Source organism: Hydra viridissima, unplaced genomic scaffold, assembly GCF_058129835.1.
Source record: "Hydra viridissima isolate aposymbiotic clone 2 unplaced genomic scaffold, HvirCarnegie_v1 scaffold_12, whole genome shotgun sequence".
NCBI lineage: Eukaryota > Metazoa > Cnidaria > Hydrozoa > Anthoathecata > Hydridae > Hydra > Hydra viridissima.
In genome coordinates this window covers 3736645-3759172 of record NW_028324311.1, presented here as the reverse complement: position 1 = coordinate 3759172, position 22528 = coordinate 3736645, and the positions used below count along the sequence as shown (strand labels likewise).

The following is a 22528-nucleotide window of genomic DNA, read 5'->3' as shown; positions in this document are numbered from 1 at the left end:
TTAAGGTAATATACTGGGTCTGCTACCAATATATATAATAGATTTGCATATTAACAATTTGGGTTCAGAAAATTTTATAGAAATCATTAAAAGAATTATCTTAAACTTTCAAAAGAATTAACACACATATATAAAAATGTTAAAAAGTAAAGATTTTAAATATAAAAAAAATGTTTTTTTTGTTTTTCAAAAATGATTTATTTCAGATTAAAAATCATTTTTAAATTTAAGGAAGTAAAAATAATTCAAATCTATGTAATCAAAAAAATGTAAATCTGCTCATTCCATTTTGCGTGAAAGCATTTTTATTTCAGCTTCAATCTCGCGTATATCTTCCTGATGATGTTGATTTAGCTTTGTTTTTTTAGCATTTAATTCCTTGATTTTCTGCACAGCTACTCTTTTATAAATACTTTCTTTTTCTTCTTGCATCTGTTCTTCTCTCTTTCGTTTCAATGAATCTTTGTAATGTGAATGAGACATATTTACACTTTTAACCATTGTTATGGTTATTTCAACATTGCAAACTCCACCAACATGGTGAATTCCATCATATACCTGTCTTTGGGCAACTACAGAGCTCGCATGTAAATTTTCTACTAGAACATCTGAATTGATAGAAAACCCACTTTCAACTTGTGCATTTCCATGTGAAAAAGTGAAGACAATTTTGGATACTTCAAATAAGGAACTAAAGTTCTGGCTTATAAAAGGAATTAAAAAAACATCCAACCTATCTTTATAAACATTATAATTTGTAAACTGTAATCTGTGGATGCCTTTGGCAAGATCACATAAATCTTGATACTGAATATTGACCTTATCAGCTAATGTGGCATTAATCCATTTAGATTCATGAAGGATTGTGAGTAAATCAGTCATTCTGCTTTTTCCTATCTCAGAATTAGAACAAATAGTAATGGGGTTTAAAGCGGATATAGCTCTTGTAAGTTTATATTTTAAAGGACTTCTCTCCCTCAGTTTATCAACCACTTCGATATAAAACTGGATACAATCACTTCGAAATTGTAACTTTTGATTTTCACTTACTTTTATTTTACAAAGAAGCGAAGAAGTTGCAATACCAAATTTTACTTCTTTTTCGTGACACTTGTGCATGGTTAGGTCTATTTTCATTAGCTTAATAATAGATTTTGCCCCATCCAATACATCTTTTTTAATAAAGTTCTGCATGACAGATCTCATTAGTTTTTCTAGTTCTTGGTAAAGGAAAGGTGCTAACGGAGAATCTGACTGAAAAAGTCTTAAGAAAGGCTCTGCAATTGAAGCCAAATACTGAAAAAATGAAATTTTAGCAGGCATCAAAAGATCATTGACAGCGTCAGTAACAATATTTACAGTATAATTGTTTGGTAGTTTAGACTGTTTAACATACAACTTCACATTATCGTAAATATCTAAAGCTCTCTGACATACAGATACATTTTCAACCCATCTTGATGAACAAAATTTCTTAGGAAACTTATCACTTCCACAAATTGATTGATAATCTGCCCTACGTGCAGGACTATCATGAAAAAGTTTATAAAAACTCCTGAGTACTCCATTAACATTCCAATTGACTTTTTTATGACCTGCTTGAAATGCACCATGTACAACATGTGAGCCACATGACCCCATTTCAAGAATAGATGTTTCAAATTTTTTACCTAATTCATCACTGAGTATATCAAAAAACTTCCAATTTACATTTGGTCCATCCATAGATATTTGTAAAATTTTAGCTTGGAGATTTTCATTTAAGACATTTGTAAAACCTTTGTACAAATTATAAGCAGTTGCATGGCCAAGAAACACAGACGAAAAGTATCTTGTAGTCACTTGGTTACGCATCACATCCCAATATCGAATGCAAATATCCATTTGGCCTTTTTGAACAACTTCATTTAAAGATTCATCAAAACATACAACAATGTGGTTAGAGTTAAAGACAGCTTTTAAAACTAGATCATGAAAATACGGGGCAAGTCCGTGTGTAATGTTATAGGCCACTTTAGTTTTCCCAATAGTCATTTTTTTAGCAATATAACTGTCAGGAAACATACGCTGAAATAGAAGTCCAATTTTGGAACATGATCTGTATGAAAAATGTTGCTGAGTTACGTATAGCGCCCAAAGTATTTCAGAACGTGTTACATCATTTTGAGCCGTAAATAGAGAGAAAGGTGGTACTACTGTGCTGGAAGAAGTTGTTGAAACGATTGATACTAGTTGAGAAGATTTTAGAAATGAATCAGTAACTAATGAATTTGATGAAGCAGATGCTTTTGATGCTGTATTTTTCTGTGACATATTACTGTTAAAATAATCTAGTACTTTTGGTTGACTTTTTAAAGATATGTTTTTTAAATGCTTGCCACTTTTTTCATGGCTTCTAACTGCCATTATACCCATATTACTTAGAGAAAATGTCTTTCCACATACACTACACAAAGCCTTTGTTTTATCATCGGTTCTCTTTAGCCAATCCCATGATGGATGCTATTCATGATTGATCCAGTCATTGTCAAAATAAGTTAGTTTAGACATTATTGTTACTATTTTTTAACTATATACCTAAAAAAAATCTACACTACATAAACATACAGTTATAAAATATATTATATAGATATAATATATTTAACTCATATAGCAGCACACAGTTAAATAAATTGAATATAAAAATAATTTATTTTAAAAATAAGTTTCAAACTTTAGATAATAATATAATAGCAATCGTAGTTACTATTTTTATCAGAATTTAAGAGGGTTGTAACTACAATAACAAAAAAAATATTAAAATAAATTAAATTTTTCTTTCCTTCTATTATTCACCTCCGCAAGGCCAAGGGGGCCATTTCAGTCAAGGAGGCTGCTCATTTTTTTTTAAACTTAATTTTCCTGACTTTTGGCAAAAAAAGTAAAAACCCCTGACTTTTCCCTGATTTCACTGACTAAAATGTTTTTCCCTGACTTTTCCCTGATTGCCCTTATTTCCAGTAGGCTGGCAACCCTGTTATTTGCGCCTTGAAACCATCGGGTAAATATCTTTATCCTTGGAATTAAGATACTGAATTCTTACTGCTGCTAAAAGAATAAAATGAAAATAAATTTAAAAACTCAATTTATTTTTTGTTTAAATATAAATTATTTTTAAGTTATTTTTAAGCTCTTATACGTATACTTTGCAAATCAAGAATTACATTAACTGGTTAGCAGTTTTAAAAATATGTGCATATGATAATAAGTTCAAGTCACCAAGGGAGAATATAATATCTCACAAATTCACAACTAATGACACCACTGGTAATTGTCATAAGTACTAACATATTATATTCTTTCTTAGTGTTGTAAACATATTTTTGTAAATATAAAAATACAGTTGACTTTAATAGACTAAAAATTTACATAACTAGTAATACTTACATAGTAAGCACTTTAACACAAAATGATAACATCGCAACTTAACCTTGCCCATTCCAGTAGCTATCATCTTACTTGAAGATCCGTTTAGATTACATAAAACGCTAAAATTTTTGGAAAACATGGCTCCCAACACACATCATATGTATTTTGGACGTTCAACTTTACCGCCAATAGAACGCAGATATTCGACCTAAAAACAAATAATGCTACATATTACAACTTTTTTATTTAAACTATTTTTTCAAAGGTAAATGAAAATGTAATGCGGTATAATATAACTAAGGTATTATTAAATTACCTTTGATAAATTACAATTATAAGACTTATAAAAAAACTTATCTTTGATCTTATAAAATAATAGTTACTAGTTTAAACGCAACCTGAAGACTGCTAGAAACATTATAATACAAAAAATAATTTCAAACTTTATAGAGAGCCATCTCAGATTTCATCTGTATCATAAGGTTAAACCTCTCCAAATCTTCCTTACTTTCCATTGGAAGGCCAGGGGGAACAACAATATCTTCATTATCCAAAAAACTTTGAACTTCTAAAAACTTATTTTTTTGCTCCAGTTTTGTTAATCTTAACTCCAAAGCTGCTAACTTCTCTATAAACATACATAAATAATTAAATAATATTTGATTGCATTTGAATCTTATTGGAAAACTGGTTTCAAAAACACAATCTAGTTATTAAATTGAAGACATACATGGATAAAGGTGTTATGGAACTCAAATATTTGGAGTTAAAATTTTAAACATTCATGTTATTTATTCCTGTAGGTGAATTGATTGCTGTAAAAATGGTATTCTAGCACATTTTTGTGCTGTGTTATTGAGCCCATGGAAAAGAGCGTTATTTAAAACCTTTATCTGCATAAAAAAGTAGAAATATGTATTTTTGTAACATGAAATATGTATTTTTTTAAAGCCTTCATCCATTTATGACTTTAATTAAAACACAAATTAATTTTTTTTACAAAAAATATAAATAGTTTTCCTTTGTCAATATGTCAGCATCTTAATCAATGTATGTATGCTTAACACATATACAATGTATAACAAGTAGTAAAACAAAAAAAAAACAAATATTTTATCCAAAACCTTACTTTCCTGATCCCCAAAATTTTGAACAGTTTTCTCATAGTTTTTAGAAGTCGAAATCCCTTTTAATAAAATGCTATAATTATATGCATTATATGAATATATATATATATATATATATATATATATATATATATATATATATATATATATATATATATAACGAAGAAACAATAACTATGTATGGTACTTAAAGTTTCATGCCTAGCGGCAATGCAATACCAAGCAATACCAAGTTTTTCAGTGTTCAATCTCTCTCTAATTTAATGTGTTCAACAAATTTTTGTTCCTGTCAGCGTAAGGTTTTTCAGTCTTTCGCCCCTCAGCTCACGCCTATATGGAATGTTTCGAACGTTTGCAAATGATTTTTTTTTAAACATCCAAGATCAACAAAATCTAAACACTTGTTGTTGATGCAATAGTAGATGATGATGATGATGAAAATCTAAACACTTGTTGTTGATGCAATAGTAGATGTTGTTGATGCAATAGTTGTTGATACAATAATAAAAGACCAAGTAAATAAAGAAACCAAAAGAATTTTAAGAAACCACGAAGTTTTTAACAAAATTGAAATAAATGGAACATCTAACTGTTTTTTAACCCTGAAAGACCACAAAGAGAACTTTATAAACAACCCTACAGTCAGACTACTAAACCCTGCTAAAAATGAAATTGCAAGAATCAGTAAAAATATACTATCAAAAATAAACCATGATATCAAACGTATACTTGGTCTAAATCAATGGATATGTACGCAAAATGTCACTGATTGGTTTAAGATAATCACTGAAAAACACCTGTATAAGTTTCTTACCTTTGACATAAATGACTTCTACCTTTCAATCAATGAAAATCTTTTAAACAACGCAATTAGCTTTGCTGAGAAGCACGTAACAATTAATAATGATCAAAAAATGATTATCAAACACGCAAGAAAATCGATACTCTTTAATAACGATCAAGTTTGGGTTAAAAAGAAAAGCGGTTTGTTTGATGTTACCATGGGTGCTTTTGACGGTGCCGAGGTTTGTGAACTTGTTGGCATTTTCCTACTTTTCCAACTATCGCAACATTACAACAAAGCTGATTTTGGACTATATCGAGACGATGGTTTAGCTATATTTAAAAACACCAGCGGCACGCAAATGGAAAGAATAAAAAAGCACTTTGTTCAAATCTTCAAAGACAATGGCTTACTTATTTCCATCCAATGTAATTTGAAAATTGTCAATTATCTTGACGTCACTTTAAACCTCAATGACTGCTCTTTCCGGCCTTATAGTAAACCTGAAAATGTTTTAAGCTATATTCATGCTGAATCCAACCATCCTCCTAACATTTTAAAGCAGATCCCGCATTCCATCGAGCTACGATTGTCTGCCAATTCATCTAGCGAACAAATCTTCAGAAATTCTTCTTATATATATGAGGAAGCCTTAGAAAAATCAGGTTACGACCAAAAGCTTATATACATCCCCAATTTACAACCTGTTAACAACAAAAGTCGTAAGCGAAGAATTATCTGGTTCAATCCTCCTTACAGCAAAAATGTTTGCACAAATATAGTGTTACGGTCCATTCTAGAACTTTCTAGATACAACAGAACATTCGAGAATCTTCCATAGAACCCTCTAGATATATAATAACGTTCTAGAATGTTCTGTATCTTTCTAGGAACTTTCTATTTTACTATAAATATTAAGTTTGTGATATTATTGTATTTGTATTGGTATTACTGAATCAAAAATAAAAGCTTTACTGAAATCGAACTTTTCTTTGGATCTGTTAAGAAACATAACAGATTTTTGGCGACGAAGATCTCTCTATTTTCTAAAAACTACTCATGGAAGAAAAACACGGTGCTACTCTGGTAGCGATATTGGCAGAAATGCAGAAGCTGCAAGAAGCTAGTCAACGACAACTAGCCGAACAACAGCGACAAATCAAAGAGCAACAAGACGCCATTGTCAAACTGCTTGAAGCCAATGAATCAAAGGTCACTCAAGATTTTGCTGCTTTTGATTCAACAGCTGAATTATGGGTCGACTATCAGGAAAGATTCGAAACATTCGCTAAAGCTCGGGGTATAACAAGAAATAACAAAGCTGCTTATTTTCTCAGTTGTCAAACTCCAGTCATCTACAAACAGTTGTGCAATCTTGCAAGCCAACAAGAGACTCCTTTGACAGTCAACCATCTTTCGTATGATCAAATTGCTCAATTCATGAAAGAACAATACAATCCAACCAAATTTCTTGTTCGTGAAAGATTCAAATTTTGGTCAAGCATTGGTCGAAATCAAGGTGAATCTATTCCACAACTGGTTGCTCGAATTCGACAATCGCCTGCAACATGCGACTTTGCTAACATCACAAATCCACTGGATGAAGCTCTTCGAACACATTTTATCTGCTCTTTTAAAAATGAAGCAGTGCTCAAAGCTCTTTTCAAGTGCAAAAATGAAGATCTAACTTTCGCCAAGGCGGTAGAAATAGCAACCGAAACCGAGGAGGCCGCCAAGGTAGCCAAGGAAACTGCCGTTGGTCCCTCAAAGTCTCCGATGTCTCTCCCAATCAATAAGTTGGGGCAACATAAATCGGAATCCAAATCCTCAGCTCCTCGACAAAACAAATCTCAGACTGAGTCAACCGCTTGTAGAAGTTGTGGCAAATCGACCCATGAACGCAAAAATTGCCGTTTCAAGGACGCCGAATGTAATTTTTGTGGTAAAAATGGTCACATTGAAGTAGTTTGTTTCAAGAAAAAAGCTGAATCCCGAAAGACGGTCAAGCCTATATTCATTTATGGACAGACTAAAGCACTTCACCAAGTCAACCAAATCAATGTTGATGATGAAATTACACAATCTCCAAATCAATGGGCATTCGATAAGATTCGAACTCGATACTGGAGCTCCCGCCAATTTCATCACCCATACTTTATGGCAAAGTTTGAGTAAACCACATCTTCAATCGTCGGATTTACAATTCGAGTCAGCAAGCAAGCATCAACTTCCGATACTAGGGAAAGTTGAATTATCAGTTAAAGCTCCAACAACCTGTTGCAAGATCTGGTTCCACGTAACTTCTGTTCCTGGACTAAATCTTATTGGCCGATCGGGTATTCGACTACTTGATCTTTCAGTTGATGAAAAGATTAAGAAATCATCCAAGAGTACTGTTGCTAAGGTCTTTGAGCATCTCAAACCTGACACAGATCTCCAACAAAGGTGCAGAATTCTATGTTCTGAGTTTCCAGACCTGTTTAAACCAGAATTGGGTTGTTTGAAAGACTTTGAACTTGAAATAAAATTCAAGCCTGACTACAAGCCTATCTTCTGCCGTCCAAGACCTGTACCTTTCGCTATTCAAGAAGATCTGGTTGACGCTTACGAAGCTGGTATCAAGCATGGTGTTTGGAAACGTACTCAATTCAACGACGAAGGTACACCTGTGGTTCCTATTCAAAAGACCGCGCTTCCGGGACAAACAAAACGAAAGATTCGAATTTGTGGCGACTATTCAGTCTCCATTAATACTCAGCTAGAACCTCATCGCTACCCAATGCCGTTGCCAGAAGACCTGTTGCGTAAACTGCGTGGCGGTTATGGATACACAAAAATTGACCTGGCTGACGCTTATAATCAAATTCGTTTGGGTCCAATTTCTCAGAGACGACTGGCTCTCAGTACACATACTGGTGTACTTCTTCAGCTACGTCTTCCATTTGGAATCACTTCAGCACCGGGGTACTTTCAAGAGACAATGGATAAATTAACAAGTGATCTACCTGGTGTAGCTGTCTATCTCGATGATATTCTCGTCAGTGGCAACAACGCAGCCGATCACATTTCCAACTTGCGTGGTCTTCTACAACGACTAAGCAAAAACGGACTACGCTGTCGTCTAGAAAAATGTATTTTCGCTAGTCCTTCGATCGAATATCTTGGTCATATAATATCTTCGGAAGGTATTGCTAAAGGTAACAAAGTTGATGCTGTTTTGGCTATGCCAGTTCCTAAGGACGTTAATACGCTGCGATCTTTTCTTGGTCAAGTACAGTTTTACGGCAAATTTCTTCCTCCAAATTTGTCTATGACATTAGACCCGCTCTATCGTCTAATTAAGAAAGATGTGCCATGGCAGTGGACATCCGAACAACAGTCAGCTTTTGAAGCTGTGAAACAGTTGTTATCATCTGATTCAGTTCTTACTCACTTCGATCCTTCGAAACCGTTAGGAATGGCAACAGACGCTTCAGAAGTTGGTATTGGTGCCATATTGTTTCATCGATTAGCAGATGGCTCTGAACGTCCAATTGCAAATGTATCGAAGATTTTGACTGATTGTCAACGTCGCTACAGTCAAATTCACAAAGAAGCATTGGCAATAATTTTTGGCTTAAAAAAGTTTCATCAATTTCTTTTTGGTCGTCGTTTTACCATCGTCACTGATCATAAACCACTACTGGCTCTATTTGGTCCAACAAAGGCTACTCCAGCTATGGCAGCAAATAGACTGGCTCGATGGGCTTTAATTCTTAGCCAATACAATTATGAAATCGAGTTTCGTAAGACAGCTGAACACGGCAACGCTGACGCGCTCAGTCGATTACCAGTTGACCATGATCGCATTTTCGATGGGGAGGAAAGTAGTGAAGAAAATTTAATGATTTGTGCGGTGAAAACCGTTAGTCGTCAAATCAATATGCATGATCCGAATATCTTGGTCCGCGAGTCGAGCAAAGATCCTGTCATCGCTGCAGTTATTCGCAATGTTCGAGATGGTTGGGTCGAATCCGACAATAATGACGAGATACGGGAATTCCAAAAACTTTCCGAAGCTCTCTCAGTTTCAGGCAAATGCTTGTTCTATGGTCCACGTGTTGTCGTCCCCAAAACTCTTCAAGATCAAGTCTTGAAGATACTGCACCTAGGTCATTTCGGCATTCAACGAATGAAACAACTCGCACGATCTGCCGTATATTGGCCAGGCATTGATTCAGCTATCACTAATCTAGCACACCAGTGTACTACCTGTGCGGAAAATCAGAACCTTCCATCAAAACCAGCAGTCCATCCATGGATGCTACCAGAACGCCCTTGGAGTCGTCTACATCTTGATCATGCAATCAATTTCATGGGTACTAATTGGCTTATCATGATTGATGCTCTATCTAAATATCCATGTATTCATCCTACGTCTTCTATTAGTGCCAAATCTACCATTGATTTACTGGAAGAAGATTTTGCACACTTCGGTTATCCACATGCTCTAGTTACCGATAACTATTCCTCATTCACTTCTCAGGAATTTCTAGAATGGTGTAATAGTCGAGGTATTGTCCTGCTCAAAGGTGCTCCATATCACCCCGCCACAAATGGTGCTGCCGAACGACTAGTTCAAACTTTCAAAAAAGCCATGAAGAAATCAAACCTACCTCCTAGGAATGCTCTTCAGGAATTTCTCATGGTCTACCGCCGAACTCCTTTAGCAAATGGATCGTCCCCTAGCGAATTACTCAATGGCAGACAAATTCGGGCGCAAATCGATCTGCTTTTGCCATCCCCTGTTCATTTACAACAATCAAAGCAATCTATGGACTCTTCCAAAGTTGTAAAATATTCAGTGGGAGACTTGGTTTATGTCAGATATTTTAGCTCAAGTAATGATTACAACTCAAAATGGATTACGGCTATTGTCACTGAAGTATGCAGTCCTCGATCTGTCATAGTGAAGACAGAGCCTGATGGTCTAGTCTGGCATCGTCATATTGAACAACTCAGGCATCGCTACAACTCCGGGGAGGTGGAGGAGTCAATAATAGTACAGCCCGATTTGTTGTCGTGTGAGCCGACTGGTCAAGATAAAAAACAAGTCAAAACAAGACGATCTAGTAGATGCCTATCAAAGAATAATCAAAACGCTTGCTCTCCGTAAAACCAAGCTGGCGAGGAGATGTTACGGTCCATTCTAGAACTTTCTAGATACAACAGAACATTCGAGAATCTTCCATAGAACCCTCTAGATATATAATAACGTTCCAGAATGTTCTGTATCTTTCTAGGAACTTTCTATTTTACTATAAATATTAAGTTTGTGATATTATTGTATTTGTATTGGTATTACTGAATCAAAAATAAAAGCTTTACTGAAATCGAACTTTTCTTTGGATCTGTTAAGAAACATAACATATAGGAAAGCGGTTTTTAAACTTGGTCGACAAACATTTCCCAGTTACCCACAAACTCCATAAGATTTTCAATAGAAATTACATTAAAGTGAGCTACAGCTGCATGCCGAACATAAAAGACATCATAAATTCCCACAACCAAAGCATTCTGCAAAAAAACCAGCAGCAAAAAAACCAGCAGCAAAAAAACCCCAACATTACAGAAAAAACCTGTAATTGCATCAATAAAACTAAGTGTCCTTTACATCAAAATTGTCTTGCAAAAAACATAGTCTACCAAGCCACCATCTCTTCCAGCAACCCAGTAATGAAAGATAAAATATATTACGGCATCAGCGAAACACCTTTCAAACTAAGGTATGCGAACCACCAAAAATCCTTTAACATTGAAAAATATAAGAACGACACAGAACTATCGAAAGAAATATGGAAAATGAAAGAAGAAAATTTCACACCTATCGTTAAGTGGAAGATAATCAAACATTGCAAATCGTACAACCCGGCCACAAAATGTTGCATGCTATGCCTGCATGAGAAGTACATGATTATTATGTTTAATGAAGGTACCTTATTGAATAAGAAGAACGAATTGGTTTCAAAATGCAGGCATAGAAATAAATTTCTTCTTTCGAAATTTGATACTGGTGACTAGGCCTATATTATTTCTTTCTTTTCTTTTCTTTCTTTCTTTCTTTCTTTCCTTTCTTTTCTTTCTTTCTTTTCGTTCTTTTCTTTCTTTTCTTTCTTTCCTTTCCTTTTCTTTTCTTTCCTTTCTTTTCTTTTCTTTCTTTTCTTTTCTTTATTTCTCTATTGCTTTCTTTCATTTCTTTACTTCTTTATTCCTTTCTTTCTTTCTTTCTTTTCCTCCTCTTTTTCCTAATATGACGTCAGAGCACACGATACAGTAATTTTTGCAATTTGTAACGGTTTTTATAGATTTTTGATTTGTATTTCATGGCTGATGATTGCCGCTAGGCATGAAACTTTAAGTACCATACATAGTTATTGTTTCTTCGTTTTATATATATATATATATATTGCTCTATTTATACAAAATATTGAGCACTCTTATACGAACAAGAGATATTGTATTTGATAATAATACACTGGCGAGCAAAAAAAAGTGAACAGCGACTGCTTACGCATAAAATGAAAGAGCTCTGGTCAGAAACTCATACAAGCTTGTTTATTTTTGTTCGTACTATCAAAGAATTTACGTTTATCTTTCAAAGAAAACATGAATAAACTTCTAAACATTAGATATGAATACAGTGCACGTTGTCAGCAAAATCTGTAGTTGATATTAGAGCGTGGGTGAAATAGGTCGTATTATCGCTATATTACTATTATAAAAAATAAAAGGAAAAAAATGTCTCCAAATAAAAGGTAATTTTTTTTTTATTTTTATTTTGGTTATTTTTTATGCCTCTAACTTATTTAAAACGAAAAATCCCCTTTAATTTTGATGTTATTGGATTCTTATGAAAAAAAAAATATTCATTTAGAATACATAGTTTATCATTAAATAAATATTTTCTTCATATATTACTCTAAAAATATTATCATTTTTCTTTCACAGAGGACCTCATTTAACAATGGAACAAAAAGGAATCATTGTTGGAATGAGTGCGTCCGGTAAATCGATACGCCAAATTATTCAAATTATGAAAGCTCAAGGTGTAAACATTAGTGTTGGTGGAGTTCACAAGATACTTTCATGTCAGAAAAACAATAAAACAACAGCTAGAAAAAAAGGTTCTGGCAGACCAAGAAAAATGACGGAAAGAGATTGTCACAAGTTAAAATTCAATGTTTTAAAAAATCGAAAAACCACTATGACGCATATCGCAGAAACTTTTACGTGTTCTGATGATAAAAAGGTTAGCCGATGGACAATTTCGAGGCGTCTTAAAGATCAGGGGTTCAAAATACACCCATGTAAAAAAGTACCTCTTCTTACAGCACGCCATAAAAAGGCAAGGTTAGCTTGGGTAAAAAATAATAAAAACACAGACTGGACAAAAATATTATGGTCAGATGAATCACGATTTTGTTTGCATTCAGATCGTCCACAGATGTGCATTAGACGTAAGAACGAACAATTAAATCCAGATTGTATTCACCAAACGGTAAAGGGTAATCTTGGAATTATGGTTTGGGGTTGTTTTTCTGCCAAAGGTGTGGGCAGATTGCATAGAGTCGAAGATGGATTACGAATAAATTCCAAAGAATACATTAGTATTCTACAAAAATCTTTGCTGCCCACACTAGAAGAATTAGAAGAGGATGAAATTAAATTTCAACATGACAATGCTACTTGCCATACGTCTAAACAAGTTAAAAAATGGCTCAAGGATAACAATATCTTCCTTTTTGAAAATTGGCTTGCCCAAAGTCCAGACCTTAATCCCATTGAAAATTTGTGGGACTATATGGATAAAGAGGTCCATAAAAATAATATTTCATCTTTGGATGATCTTTGGGCAGCCATAAAACAAGTTTGGGTTACGATACCTGACCGTTTGATAGCAAATTTAATTGAGTCGATGCCGCGTCGATTAAATGAAGTGATGAAAAATGGTGGTGGCCACACAAAATATTAATTTTTTTTTTCAAAATGATTCGTATATATGTGTATGTATATGTATTTAATATAAGCGATATGTTATATTTTATGTATTATATTTTTAATTGATTAATAATACATAATTTACTGAAAAATTGTACTGTTCACTTTTTTTTGCTCGCCAGTGTACAACTTGAAATAGCTATATATATATATATATATATATATATATATATATATATATATATATATATATATATATATATATATATATAATGCAAATGTTATATATGCTTAATATGAAATTTATATGTCATATTGTATATGCAATTGCATATACCATTTATTTATTTATATACTGCATATATTATGTCAATATTGTATATGGCATATATTATATGCAATATATACAAAATACATAGGGATGTCTGCCAATATCTTTAGGTGGATTTCTCTGACTTTTCCCTGATATTTTCCTGATCTTCTACCTGTTTTCCTTGATTTAATTTAAAGTTACCCAAATTCAACTTCACAAAAATTGACCTAGATTTGTTTAGAAAAATGCTCTTCAACTGCAAAAATGTAAACAATAATACAACCCACACTAAATGTATCAAGTATTGATACATTTAATATGGGTTGTATAATTGTTTACATTTTTGCAAGTGAAGATTCAAGATTCGCTTGATGCAAGTGAAGTTCATAAAACTATCTGCCAAATAAACTTTTATATTACATGTACTATGTACAACTTATTTAAGTTATGTAAGTTTGATGAAGAGCCATTTTCCCTGATTTCTCCCTGATTTTTTTAAAATTCAACCTAATTTCCTTGATTATCCTAGATTTTTTGCAGATATCTGATTTCCCTGACTTTTCCCTGAATTCCCCTGATCTGGCAGACACTCTGTATATATATATATATATATATATATATATATATATATATATAGATATAGATATAGATATAGATACATACAAACATACATACATATACATACAGAAATACACACATAAACATACTACTATACACGCACATATACATTTTAGCTGTATTTAAACTTTTGATAATAGTTAAAATAGAGCTAAAATGTCTTATACAAATACAACAATGGTGTCATCATAAAAATAAATTAAAAACTCAACCAATGTCAAAAATTATATCTGAATGTGTCACTAATGGATAAATGTAAAATATTTCTACTTACCAGCGTAACGGTTATATTAAGAGGTGTACGAGAGTTTGAACTTAAAAGTTTATTAAAGGGTAAAAAAAGCGTTTGAAAGAAAAAATGATAAAAAGCTTCAAACTAAACTAACTCTATTGAATAGTTTTAATCATTGAATGAATCTATTTGAATAATTTTAATAATTAGTCGCATGGTCTAAGTGAATATATTTATAATATACATTTACAAACTTACGGGAAACTTTTACGATTCAAAAACACGCGGTATACAGTCGGTTAATGGTTGGCAAGAAATGCCAACAGTTAGCCAACTGCAGCCAATACTGGCCCGTCAGTTGGACCAACTAAAGCGTGTTTACTGGGGTGTTTTCAGAAATTGAACTTATATTGAATCTTGACCAAGTTAAGGTTGTCATTCTTGATAAGGACTTTAAAGAAATAAGTGCAGTCTCCAAGGTTATGCCCTCAGCAGAAATCCAAATGTGTAAGTTTCATGTTTTGCAGGCATTTTATAGATTTTTAAATAAACAAGCTTTAGCCAGTATTGAAAAAGAAAATTTAAAAAGAATATTTCAATCGCTTGTGAATGCCAAATCAAAGAAATTGTTTGATACAAATTTGGGTCATCTTGCTACAGTTGCACCAGATGTTGTAATGGTATACTACAACAAAAATTGGGGCTTGCCACACCAAGTTAAGTATTGGGCATACTATGAAACTATGAAGCATGTTAATCTTGGAAATACAACAAATAACAGGTCCGAGTCCCATAACCAAAAAATCAAAATAATTTTATCTAGAAAAATGTCTTTAGCTGAGGCAGTAAAAGGTATTCTTTTGTTGCATGCTGATAAATTTCAACAAATGACTCATATTGAGTTTAATCAATCTTTTAAAGAGCCATATCGATTAGGCACTGCTGAAGATACCCAGTAGGCAAAAGACGTCTATAGATCATCTAAATTGCATCTTTCGTAGATGCGTATATTTTAGACGTATATTATTCATCGAAAAAAGGTCTAATTTCAGTGATTCTATTTTTTTTTCCAATTGTAGACGCATATTAGATGTATAAACGAGATTAAAACATAGATATCTCTTTTCAGTTACATATAGATGCATTTAAAATGTCTTCTGTAGATCAGTTGAAGAGAAAGAAGAAATTTTAACTAAAGACAGTCGATTTTACAGAACGATTATTATAAATGACCGCCATCAAAGAAACGTGCATGGCGGAAACTTGTTTCTAGAAAGGAATAAAAATTTATACGTAGCTAAGTTTATACTAACCTATGAAGAACATAAATCATAATGATAATAATTTTTAATGAGTTTTAAATAAATAAAATTACATGCTATTAAAAATTACTTGCTAATATAACGACGAAACATTTTCATGGTTTCAGTGCATAACATTTTACTAAAATCACTTCATGATCTAAAAGATAAGAACGTTATTCTTAAGTTGATATTTTTATTTGTAGATTAAAATGTAATTTTAATATAAATGTGTTTTTTTATAAAAATATATGGTGTTTTTAATAACGCCAAAAACTGCTTTAGTGGTTGGCTGTGCACATAACGTTTCCATTGAGAAAAATAGTTAAAAAAAAAACAGTGAGAGGAAGGAGTTTTTAGAAGTTTGACTGGTGTGATTTATTTGCCTTTTTTTTTGTCTTGAAATAAAAACATTTTTATCTAGATACAATTATGCCCTTTACAAAAAGTTCATACCAACAGTGACGTCGCAGATTCAAAAAGAATAGAAGAAATTACTAGAATCCTCATTTGTATCTTTAGACAGTATACTTAATGTTGGAATCTTAGGAGGAGATTGTATGAGAATGAAAGGAAATTTGAGGAATATTCTAACTATTTGAGTATTTGTTTTCTGACAATGAATACTCTGATAACCATGAGCTTAATGAGTAAGAACATAGCTCAACTTTGAAGAAAAGTTTGTCTGGATGTTTTAGCATTTGACCAGGTTTAAGTATTGTATAAATAGTTAAACAAATCTCTTTGATAGCCAAACTTTTTACAGGAGGAAAGATCAAGAATTACTCTTAAGCCACACCCTAAGAAAAGTAAGAGGAAGTTATCAATAATTGTATGTAATAAAGCAGAGTAGTATGTGACTTTATCTGTCAAAGTAAGGTTCTCTTTTGCACCTGAATTTTTATTTTCATTTTAGCCTTTTTAACTGATAATTTGCGTGTATTATGTTTTTTGTAAATATAATATTGCAAAGTAGTTTATTTACAGTCCAGACTGTTTTTATTAGGATTCCAGTCTGCATCTTTTGCCGCTGTGATTGATTCTTTGCAAGAAGTTACCACTGATATAAAAAGTAAGTTTTCTTAAAAATGTTATGCCAACTACTGAGAGTGAATAAAATAACAAATGATATGTTTTTTTGGGGTTTGATTTTATTCATTCCTTTTTTTTGCACTTGTATAATGTTGGTGGTCAGTGATGTATCTAGAAGTTATTTAGGGACACAGGTAAAAAGAATTTCAGCTTATATTTTGAGGACCTTTTTTTTTTTTTTTTAAAAAAAAAAAAAAAAAAACAGTCAGCGCACAGCTGTATGGATATTTGTAAAAAAATCATTTTTCCAAAAAACAATATTTGCAGAAAAAAAAGGTCCTTGATTTCTGAATTTGAGAATCAGTGCCCAAATACTTTGAATGCTGTCAGAACAGTCTACATTACCCTCTAAATAGAACTTATATATGAATTATATTTATTTTAACTAATTTGATCTGGAGTTATGGCAGAATATTTTGGGTACCCAAACCGGTATACCAGTGTCAAAATCAGCCTGGATATGTCACTAGGGGGTATGTACCCAAACATTGTTAGGATCAATTAATAAACAACTAATAGGATATTTTTGCTATTTGGTTTCATGAGCTAAATAATAACTTTGAGGTAACTACTGACCTTTATTCACAAATACACAATTATTTATAGAGGTGGAACATCTTATTCTCAAAGAGCTGGCTGAAATAAAGTTTTATGCAACTGGGGTGATGTTGCTAGAATCAGTTGACCAATTGGTAGCACCTAAAAATAATCAAAAGGACAAATCAGAATATAATAACTTGGTATGATCTAATTATCTTGTTTTTGTCTGGGTCATTTGAAGGTTCAGGATTAACTCTATATGTTGTATATTTTTGCTTGATAGTTTGAAAATAGTTAGTGGCAGAATGCCAAGAGAGCATGTTTTCATGATCATAAGAAGGTAAATGACAATCCCAATCTTATTTCAGTTAATCAGAAATTTAATTAAATAGCAGTAAAAAACAAATAATTTTGACCATTTGACTAACAATTACTTGTAACTTGAAAATAATAAAATTTGTGAGTAATTTACTGTAAGTATTTAAACTTGTATCTACATGCAAAAGTAATTTTGTTCGGAGTTTAAATTTAATGATTACAAAATTTTACAATTTATAGTTCATTCAAATAGTTTATTTCATGTATTCAAAATGTCATTTCATTTACATATTCAAATATATCAGTTTATTGTAAAAATATCTATCAGGTCAATTTCCAATCAGCTACAATAAGCCACTACCAAAATGTACTTTTTTTCTCAGATCATATTGGCTCACTTTGGGATTTGTTGTACATATTATTCTAAGACAATCCTGAAAATTTAAGACCTATTGGATAAAGAGCAATTTTGGGAAATAGTTTTAAAGTTTTTAAGTATTCTCTTGTTTTCAATGAATTATTCATTTTTATGGCATTTTTAATATTTATTATACTTCAGTACAAACTTTGATACAAATATTCATTCCATTAGAATATTTGAATATTATGGAATGAATATTCACCACATAATCTTAAACACTGAGATAGAAACAGAGGGCTGAGGGGCAAGAGTCCCCCCCCCCCTCCTTAAAACTTTATTTTTTTATTTAAATTTTGTTTCTGGCTGCCTTAGCCCCCGCTTATTTCTGAAATTACTGCGTTCAACATGTTTTTTTGCACAGGGGTGATTTCAAAGTTAAGTTTAAGAGAGGTTTGCTATTTTTAAAAAAATTATTCTTGACAGTAGTCAAGTCAAGGATGCCCTCTGACTTTGGTATGTGATCTAAATTAAATTGAAAAAAAAAACATTTTCTCATGAAAAAGGTATAAAGTAATCAGTTTTAGATAAATTACATTTATTTTCTGCTCTGCTTTGGTTTTTAGTTAGAATAAAATTATGTCTCTTTACTTGACCATAAACTATCTTTGATGCCTCTGATACTAGCTTCACGGACCTTTCCACTGACTGTGAATTGTTGGGTAAATCTGTAAGAATAGGTTTTTTAGAAGTCTGCAAAGCGTTCTCTAATTCAAATGATGGAATTAGGATAGAAGTTGGAGGTTCAACCTCAATTAAACAAACATCAACTAAACTACTCCATGTATAAGCGTTAAAGTTAATAGGCATAATTAATTTTGCTTTGATTTTTGGTTTGACTTCAGGACTTACTTCTCTTAATTGCCTTATGTGCAAAACTTGCTTAATAGCTTGAGCCCTTATATCTTTTTCATCATCTTGCAACATAGAATATAAAAAGTTTTCTTGAAGACAGCAATAAGAGTTTCCTTGAAGATTTTGAAAAACAATTTGCTGTATATTATCTGCCTGATTTTTAACAAGCTCTATTGTCTTATGAAGAAGTCTAGGAGCATCTTTATAAAGTCCAGACCTTTTATGGGCAAACCACATGGGGCAATATACTTGGACTATATACTTTGTAATTGTACACAACTCATCTGTAGGATTCTTCGATCTTGCATAAACCATCATTATTCTTAAAGCTAGAGTTAACCATCTGGCATGGTAAACAGGTCCTGGTTTTTTTATTGAATATTTTGGAGATATAAAGCCTTTAGATATTCCAATACAGTACTCGTAAAGTTTACGTTGATCTGTACTAAGATCAGATAAAATATTAGAGTTTACATAGGAATCAATCTCTGAATGAATTGGAACAAAATCAATTATTGGTAAATCATGCAAATCACTTGCAGAAGCTTTTTGACCAATAGGGCCCTTATATTTCTTTGGATCGTTAGTTTTACCATCTACTTCAGCTATGACATGGCGAAGTGGTAACTCATTTTGGTGAAGTACACATCCTATTAAATGGATTCGTCGGTTTAAAAGCTTTTCTAATGTCACAACTAAGCCATTATCTGCACCAGTATTAGCAGAAGTATTATCAAGAACAATGGCTTCCAAACTACTAATGCTGTTGTATTTTTTGAGTATTTTTAGAGTCTCAGTTGCCATTGTAATTCCTGTTCCATTTTTTATTTCAATATGAGTTAAATATTTCTTAGAAAAAGGTCCACTTTCTGCAGTAAAAGTTAAGTGATGTTCATCTTTTACTGTTCTTTTAATAATAGGTTCTGCATATTGATCATATCCTAATATATGTGCTAATGTATTTTTGTCTTTTTTACTATCTACTCCAATGACTTTTAAATGAAAAACTTCTGAACTATGTTTTTCACTAATCATGGTTGAAACACGCTTTTTAGTATCAAATATCTTTTTTTCAGTGATAATTTGTGATCTGTCATTTTGAGTTATAATTTGATAGTCTATCAAGGTAGCAGTTGCTATGGCAGATGTTGCAGCGTCACTAACTTCGAACCTGATAGCAGCTTTGGCAATGTTAGTTAAATCTGTGTAATTTTTTTTACACAGTGTTTTTGCAAAAAACTCATGGTTTTGATTTTTATAATCATCATTATTATCTATTTCTACATCATAAGTTTCACTGATACAATCATTATCTGAATGAAGTGCCATGTCACTTGTTAAATAAATTTTCTCCTTACTTTTTTTTCTTGCGATCTCTTTCTTATCAATTTGGCCTATCTGCCAAGTTCCAAAGGGCCCTCGCTTAACTTTTTGATCCTTTAAATACTCTCGTTCTAGAACTGGAACCTTAAGTTAAAAAAAAAAATTTTATAGCTTAGAGAAAGTATTTAAATAATAAAAAGCATAAAAAATAATTATACAAAAAAAAAAGTCACCTGTTTGCTTTCTTCACAGAGACATACATAGTGCTTGTTAGTGCAACCCTTGCATCGAACATTTCTAAGGGTAATATGTATAATAAAATATAATGCCATAATTTGAGAAGAAATAAAAAAACTTTACAGCTGTAAAATTTGTTGACAGTTTAGTCACAAATTTGTGTGAACAAACATATTGTTTAATATTGTGGTTTTTTGAAAATGTTACTTCAAACCTGTCATCGCAATTTAAAAGAGGAAGTTCACATCTGCATGTTGATATGTCAAACAACTTTAAAAGGTTATTTTCCAACCAACGAACACTGTTTTTATGTTTTGAAGCTTTAGATCGTTCAGCTGCAATTACTTTTTGAAATGTTCTTTGTAACTTATTTCTTAGAGGTTTTTCCTTCATAAGTGGAAGATTTGGATTCACTTTTTTCCAAATTTTTAAAATTTCTTCACTTACTTTTAAAACTATGGCAGGAGAATCAATTTTTTTAGTTGTAATCATTTCTTTTTCGACCTTATAAGCATATTGAATAGTCTGTTTATATGTTGGAAGGTCACTAACAGGTAGTTCGTTTGGTTGCCCAGCATATCTTTCACTTTCATGTCTAGTTATAATATTATGCGTTCTTTTTCTTGTTGGTTTCCCAGATCCACATTTTGCATTCATTTTTTAATATTTAAATTCAGTCTGAAAAAGATTTTTTATATACTTGTTGTGTAAGATAATATAATATGATAATACCATAAATACAAAAGCAAAATATATGGCTAATATAAATACTTTATCCGTATTAGATTTTAATTATTATTTTATATTATAAAACATCGCAAAAAGTATCCTTTTCCAAACACATTTAAAAATGGCAAACTTGTTGTTATTATACAAATTTAAGACGCGAAAATAACATTTTAAGCGAGGTTCTGTCCTATTTCGCAATACTTAAATGGAACCATGAAAATGTAATTGGTTTTATTTTTCCCAAAATAATGACTAAGTTTTAAAATTTTTTAAATTGCAAATAATTTTATTGAATATAAATAGTACATTTCCCAAAGTGAGCCGAGTGTTGACTTTAACTTGGTAGTGGCTTAAGCTACAATCTAAATTAAATCGAAAAGGTGATGGGGAAAAAATAAGTCTTGAAAACCTTGTAAATATCTGGAGTGTTTTACGAGGTATAGTTTTAATGTGTATATAACTACTCTTTGAATTAAAAATGTACTCTTTAGCTCATTTTTGTGCCATACTTGTATTTTTGTTTCCATCACCTTTCTTTATCTATACCAAAGTAAATTATGTTGAATATTTTAAAACTTTTTCGTTTTGACAGATTCCTGTAAATACAATGTTGAATCAATAAAAGATCTAGAAAAATGTTTTTGCAAAATGCTCCTGCTCGCAATCAGAAAAAAAAAGACTTTACAGGTAAATTGGTGATACATAATTGTTAAAATCAATAAAATTATATTTTCAAATTAACTATTATTATTATTATGTATTATATCTTCTTCAGATAATTGAAGATGAAGAGGTTAATAAATAAAAAAAAACAGCTTCATAAGGTTACTTTGTACCAGAAAGACGTGCTATATCTCATATCTTTGATGTTTTTATGAAATTTGGCAACAAGTCAAGTGAAAGTTTATATATGTTTCATGTAAACAGATTTTTTTAATCATTCTACATGTCTTTTAAAGTATTAGTGCATTTATTTACATGCTATTATATTATATTTTAGATACCGATGCCGAGGTACAGCGAGTTGGCGGACTCAGTAAAGAATTATAGTTTTCTTATTGTAAACATTTGTTTTATAATCTTGGTAAATAAATTTCAACAACTTGAACCTAGTTGTTTCTTTACTTGTGTAATTTTTAAAGACTTTTTAATCTTAACTCAGTCGGCAAAAGATATCTAAACTGCATCTAATATGCATCTGAAAACAAGTCTAAATAGATGTCTATCTTATAGATGTCTTTTAGATGCATTTTATT

At 31.8% G+C, this 22528-nt stretch overlaps 3 protein-coding genes, 1 long non-coding RNA gene and 1 pseudogene across 7 annotated transcripts; 2 read left to right on the top strand and 3 right to left on the bottom strand.

Annotated features, from left to right (window-relative positions):
- Positions 1–22528, top strand: part of LOC149880826 (uncharacterized) — a 30617-nt pseudogene that overhangs the window by 2586 nt on the left and 5503 nt on the right.
- LOC149880831 (uncharacterized) lies at positions 280–2497 on the bottom strand. Its single transcript, XM_090069112.1, has one exon. The coding sequence runs from the start codon at positions 2413–2415 to the stop codon at positions 280–282; it is 2136 nt and encodes a 711-aa protein (XP_089925238.1). The 5' UTR covers positions 2416–2497.
- Positions 3019–5358, bottom strand: LOC149880830 (uncharacterized). The gene is made up of 5 exons (XM_090069082.1): positions 5333–5358; positions 4538–4608; positions 3852–4036; positions 3427–3616; positions 3019–3087 (listed from the first exon to the last, which is right to left on the bottom strand). Exons 1-4 carry the CDS (start codon positions 5356–5358, stop codon positions 3563–3565), a joined length of 336 nt encoding a protein of 111 aa, XP_089925208.1. The 3' UTR covers positions 3019–3087; positions 3427–3562.
- On the top strand, positions 15432–22380 carry LOC149880828 (uncharacterized). Of its 4 annotated transcripts, none has more exons than XR_016445524.1 (8): positions 15432–16469; positions 16767–16832; positions 17459–17592; positions 17676–17732; positions 18039–18061; positions 21635–21709; positions 21865–21959; positions 22048–22380. It is a non-coding gene; the product is annotated as an uncharacterized LOC149880828 (long non-coding RNA). The 4 variants fall into 4 exon arrangements; XR_016445523.1 differs by having other exon boundaries at positions 15434–16569; XR_016445522.1 differs by having other exon boundaries at positions 15435–16634.
- Positions 18052–21621, bottom strand: LOC149880829 (uncharacterized). Its single transcript, XM_090068464.1, has 3 exons — positions 20758–21621; positions 20540–20603; positions 18052–20450 (listed from the first exon to the last, which is right to left on the bottom strand). Exons 1-3 carry the CDS (start codon positions 21198–21200, stop codon positions 18624–18626), a joined length of 2334 nt encoding a protein of 777 aa, XP_089924590.1. The 5' UTR covers positions 21201–21621; the 3' UTR covers positions 18052–18623.

What these genes read in the sequence shown, in the direction of transcription:
- LOC149880830 (XM_090069082.1), bottom strand. Translation starts at nt 5,358, where the DNA reads ATGTCAAAGGTAAGAAACTTATACAG. An exon ending in AAGGTAAGAAACTTATACAG is followed by an intron (nt 4,609 to 5,332) that starts GTGTTTTTCAGT and finishes ATATAATTATAG; the next exon opens with CATTTTATTAAAAGGGATTT. An exon ending in CTGAGATGGCTCTCTATAAA is followed by an intron (nt 3,617 to 3,851) that starts GTTTGAAATTAT and finishes ATTTGTTTTTAG; the next exon opens with GTCGAATATCTGCGTTCTAT.
- LOC149880829 (XM_090068464.1), bottom strand. Translation starts at nt 21,200, where the DNA reads ATGAATGCAAAATGTGGATCTGGGAAACCAACAAGAAAAAGAACGCAT. An exon ending in CTTTTAAATTGCGATGACAG is followed by an intron (nt 20,604 to 20,757) that starts GTTTGAAGTAAC and finishes TATTACCCTTAG; the next exon opens with AAATGTTCGATGCAAGGGTT. An exon ending in TCTGTGAAGAAAGCAAACAG is followed by an intron (nt 20,451 to 20,539) that starts GTGACTTTTTTT and finishes TTTTAACTTAAG; the next exon opens with GTTCCAGTTCTAGAACGAGA.
- LOC149880831 (XM_090069112.1), bottom strand. Translation starts at nt 2,415, where the DNA reads ATGGGTATAATGGCAGTTAGAAGCCATGAAAAAAGTGGCAAGCATTTA.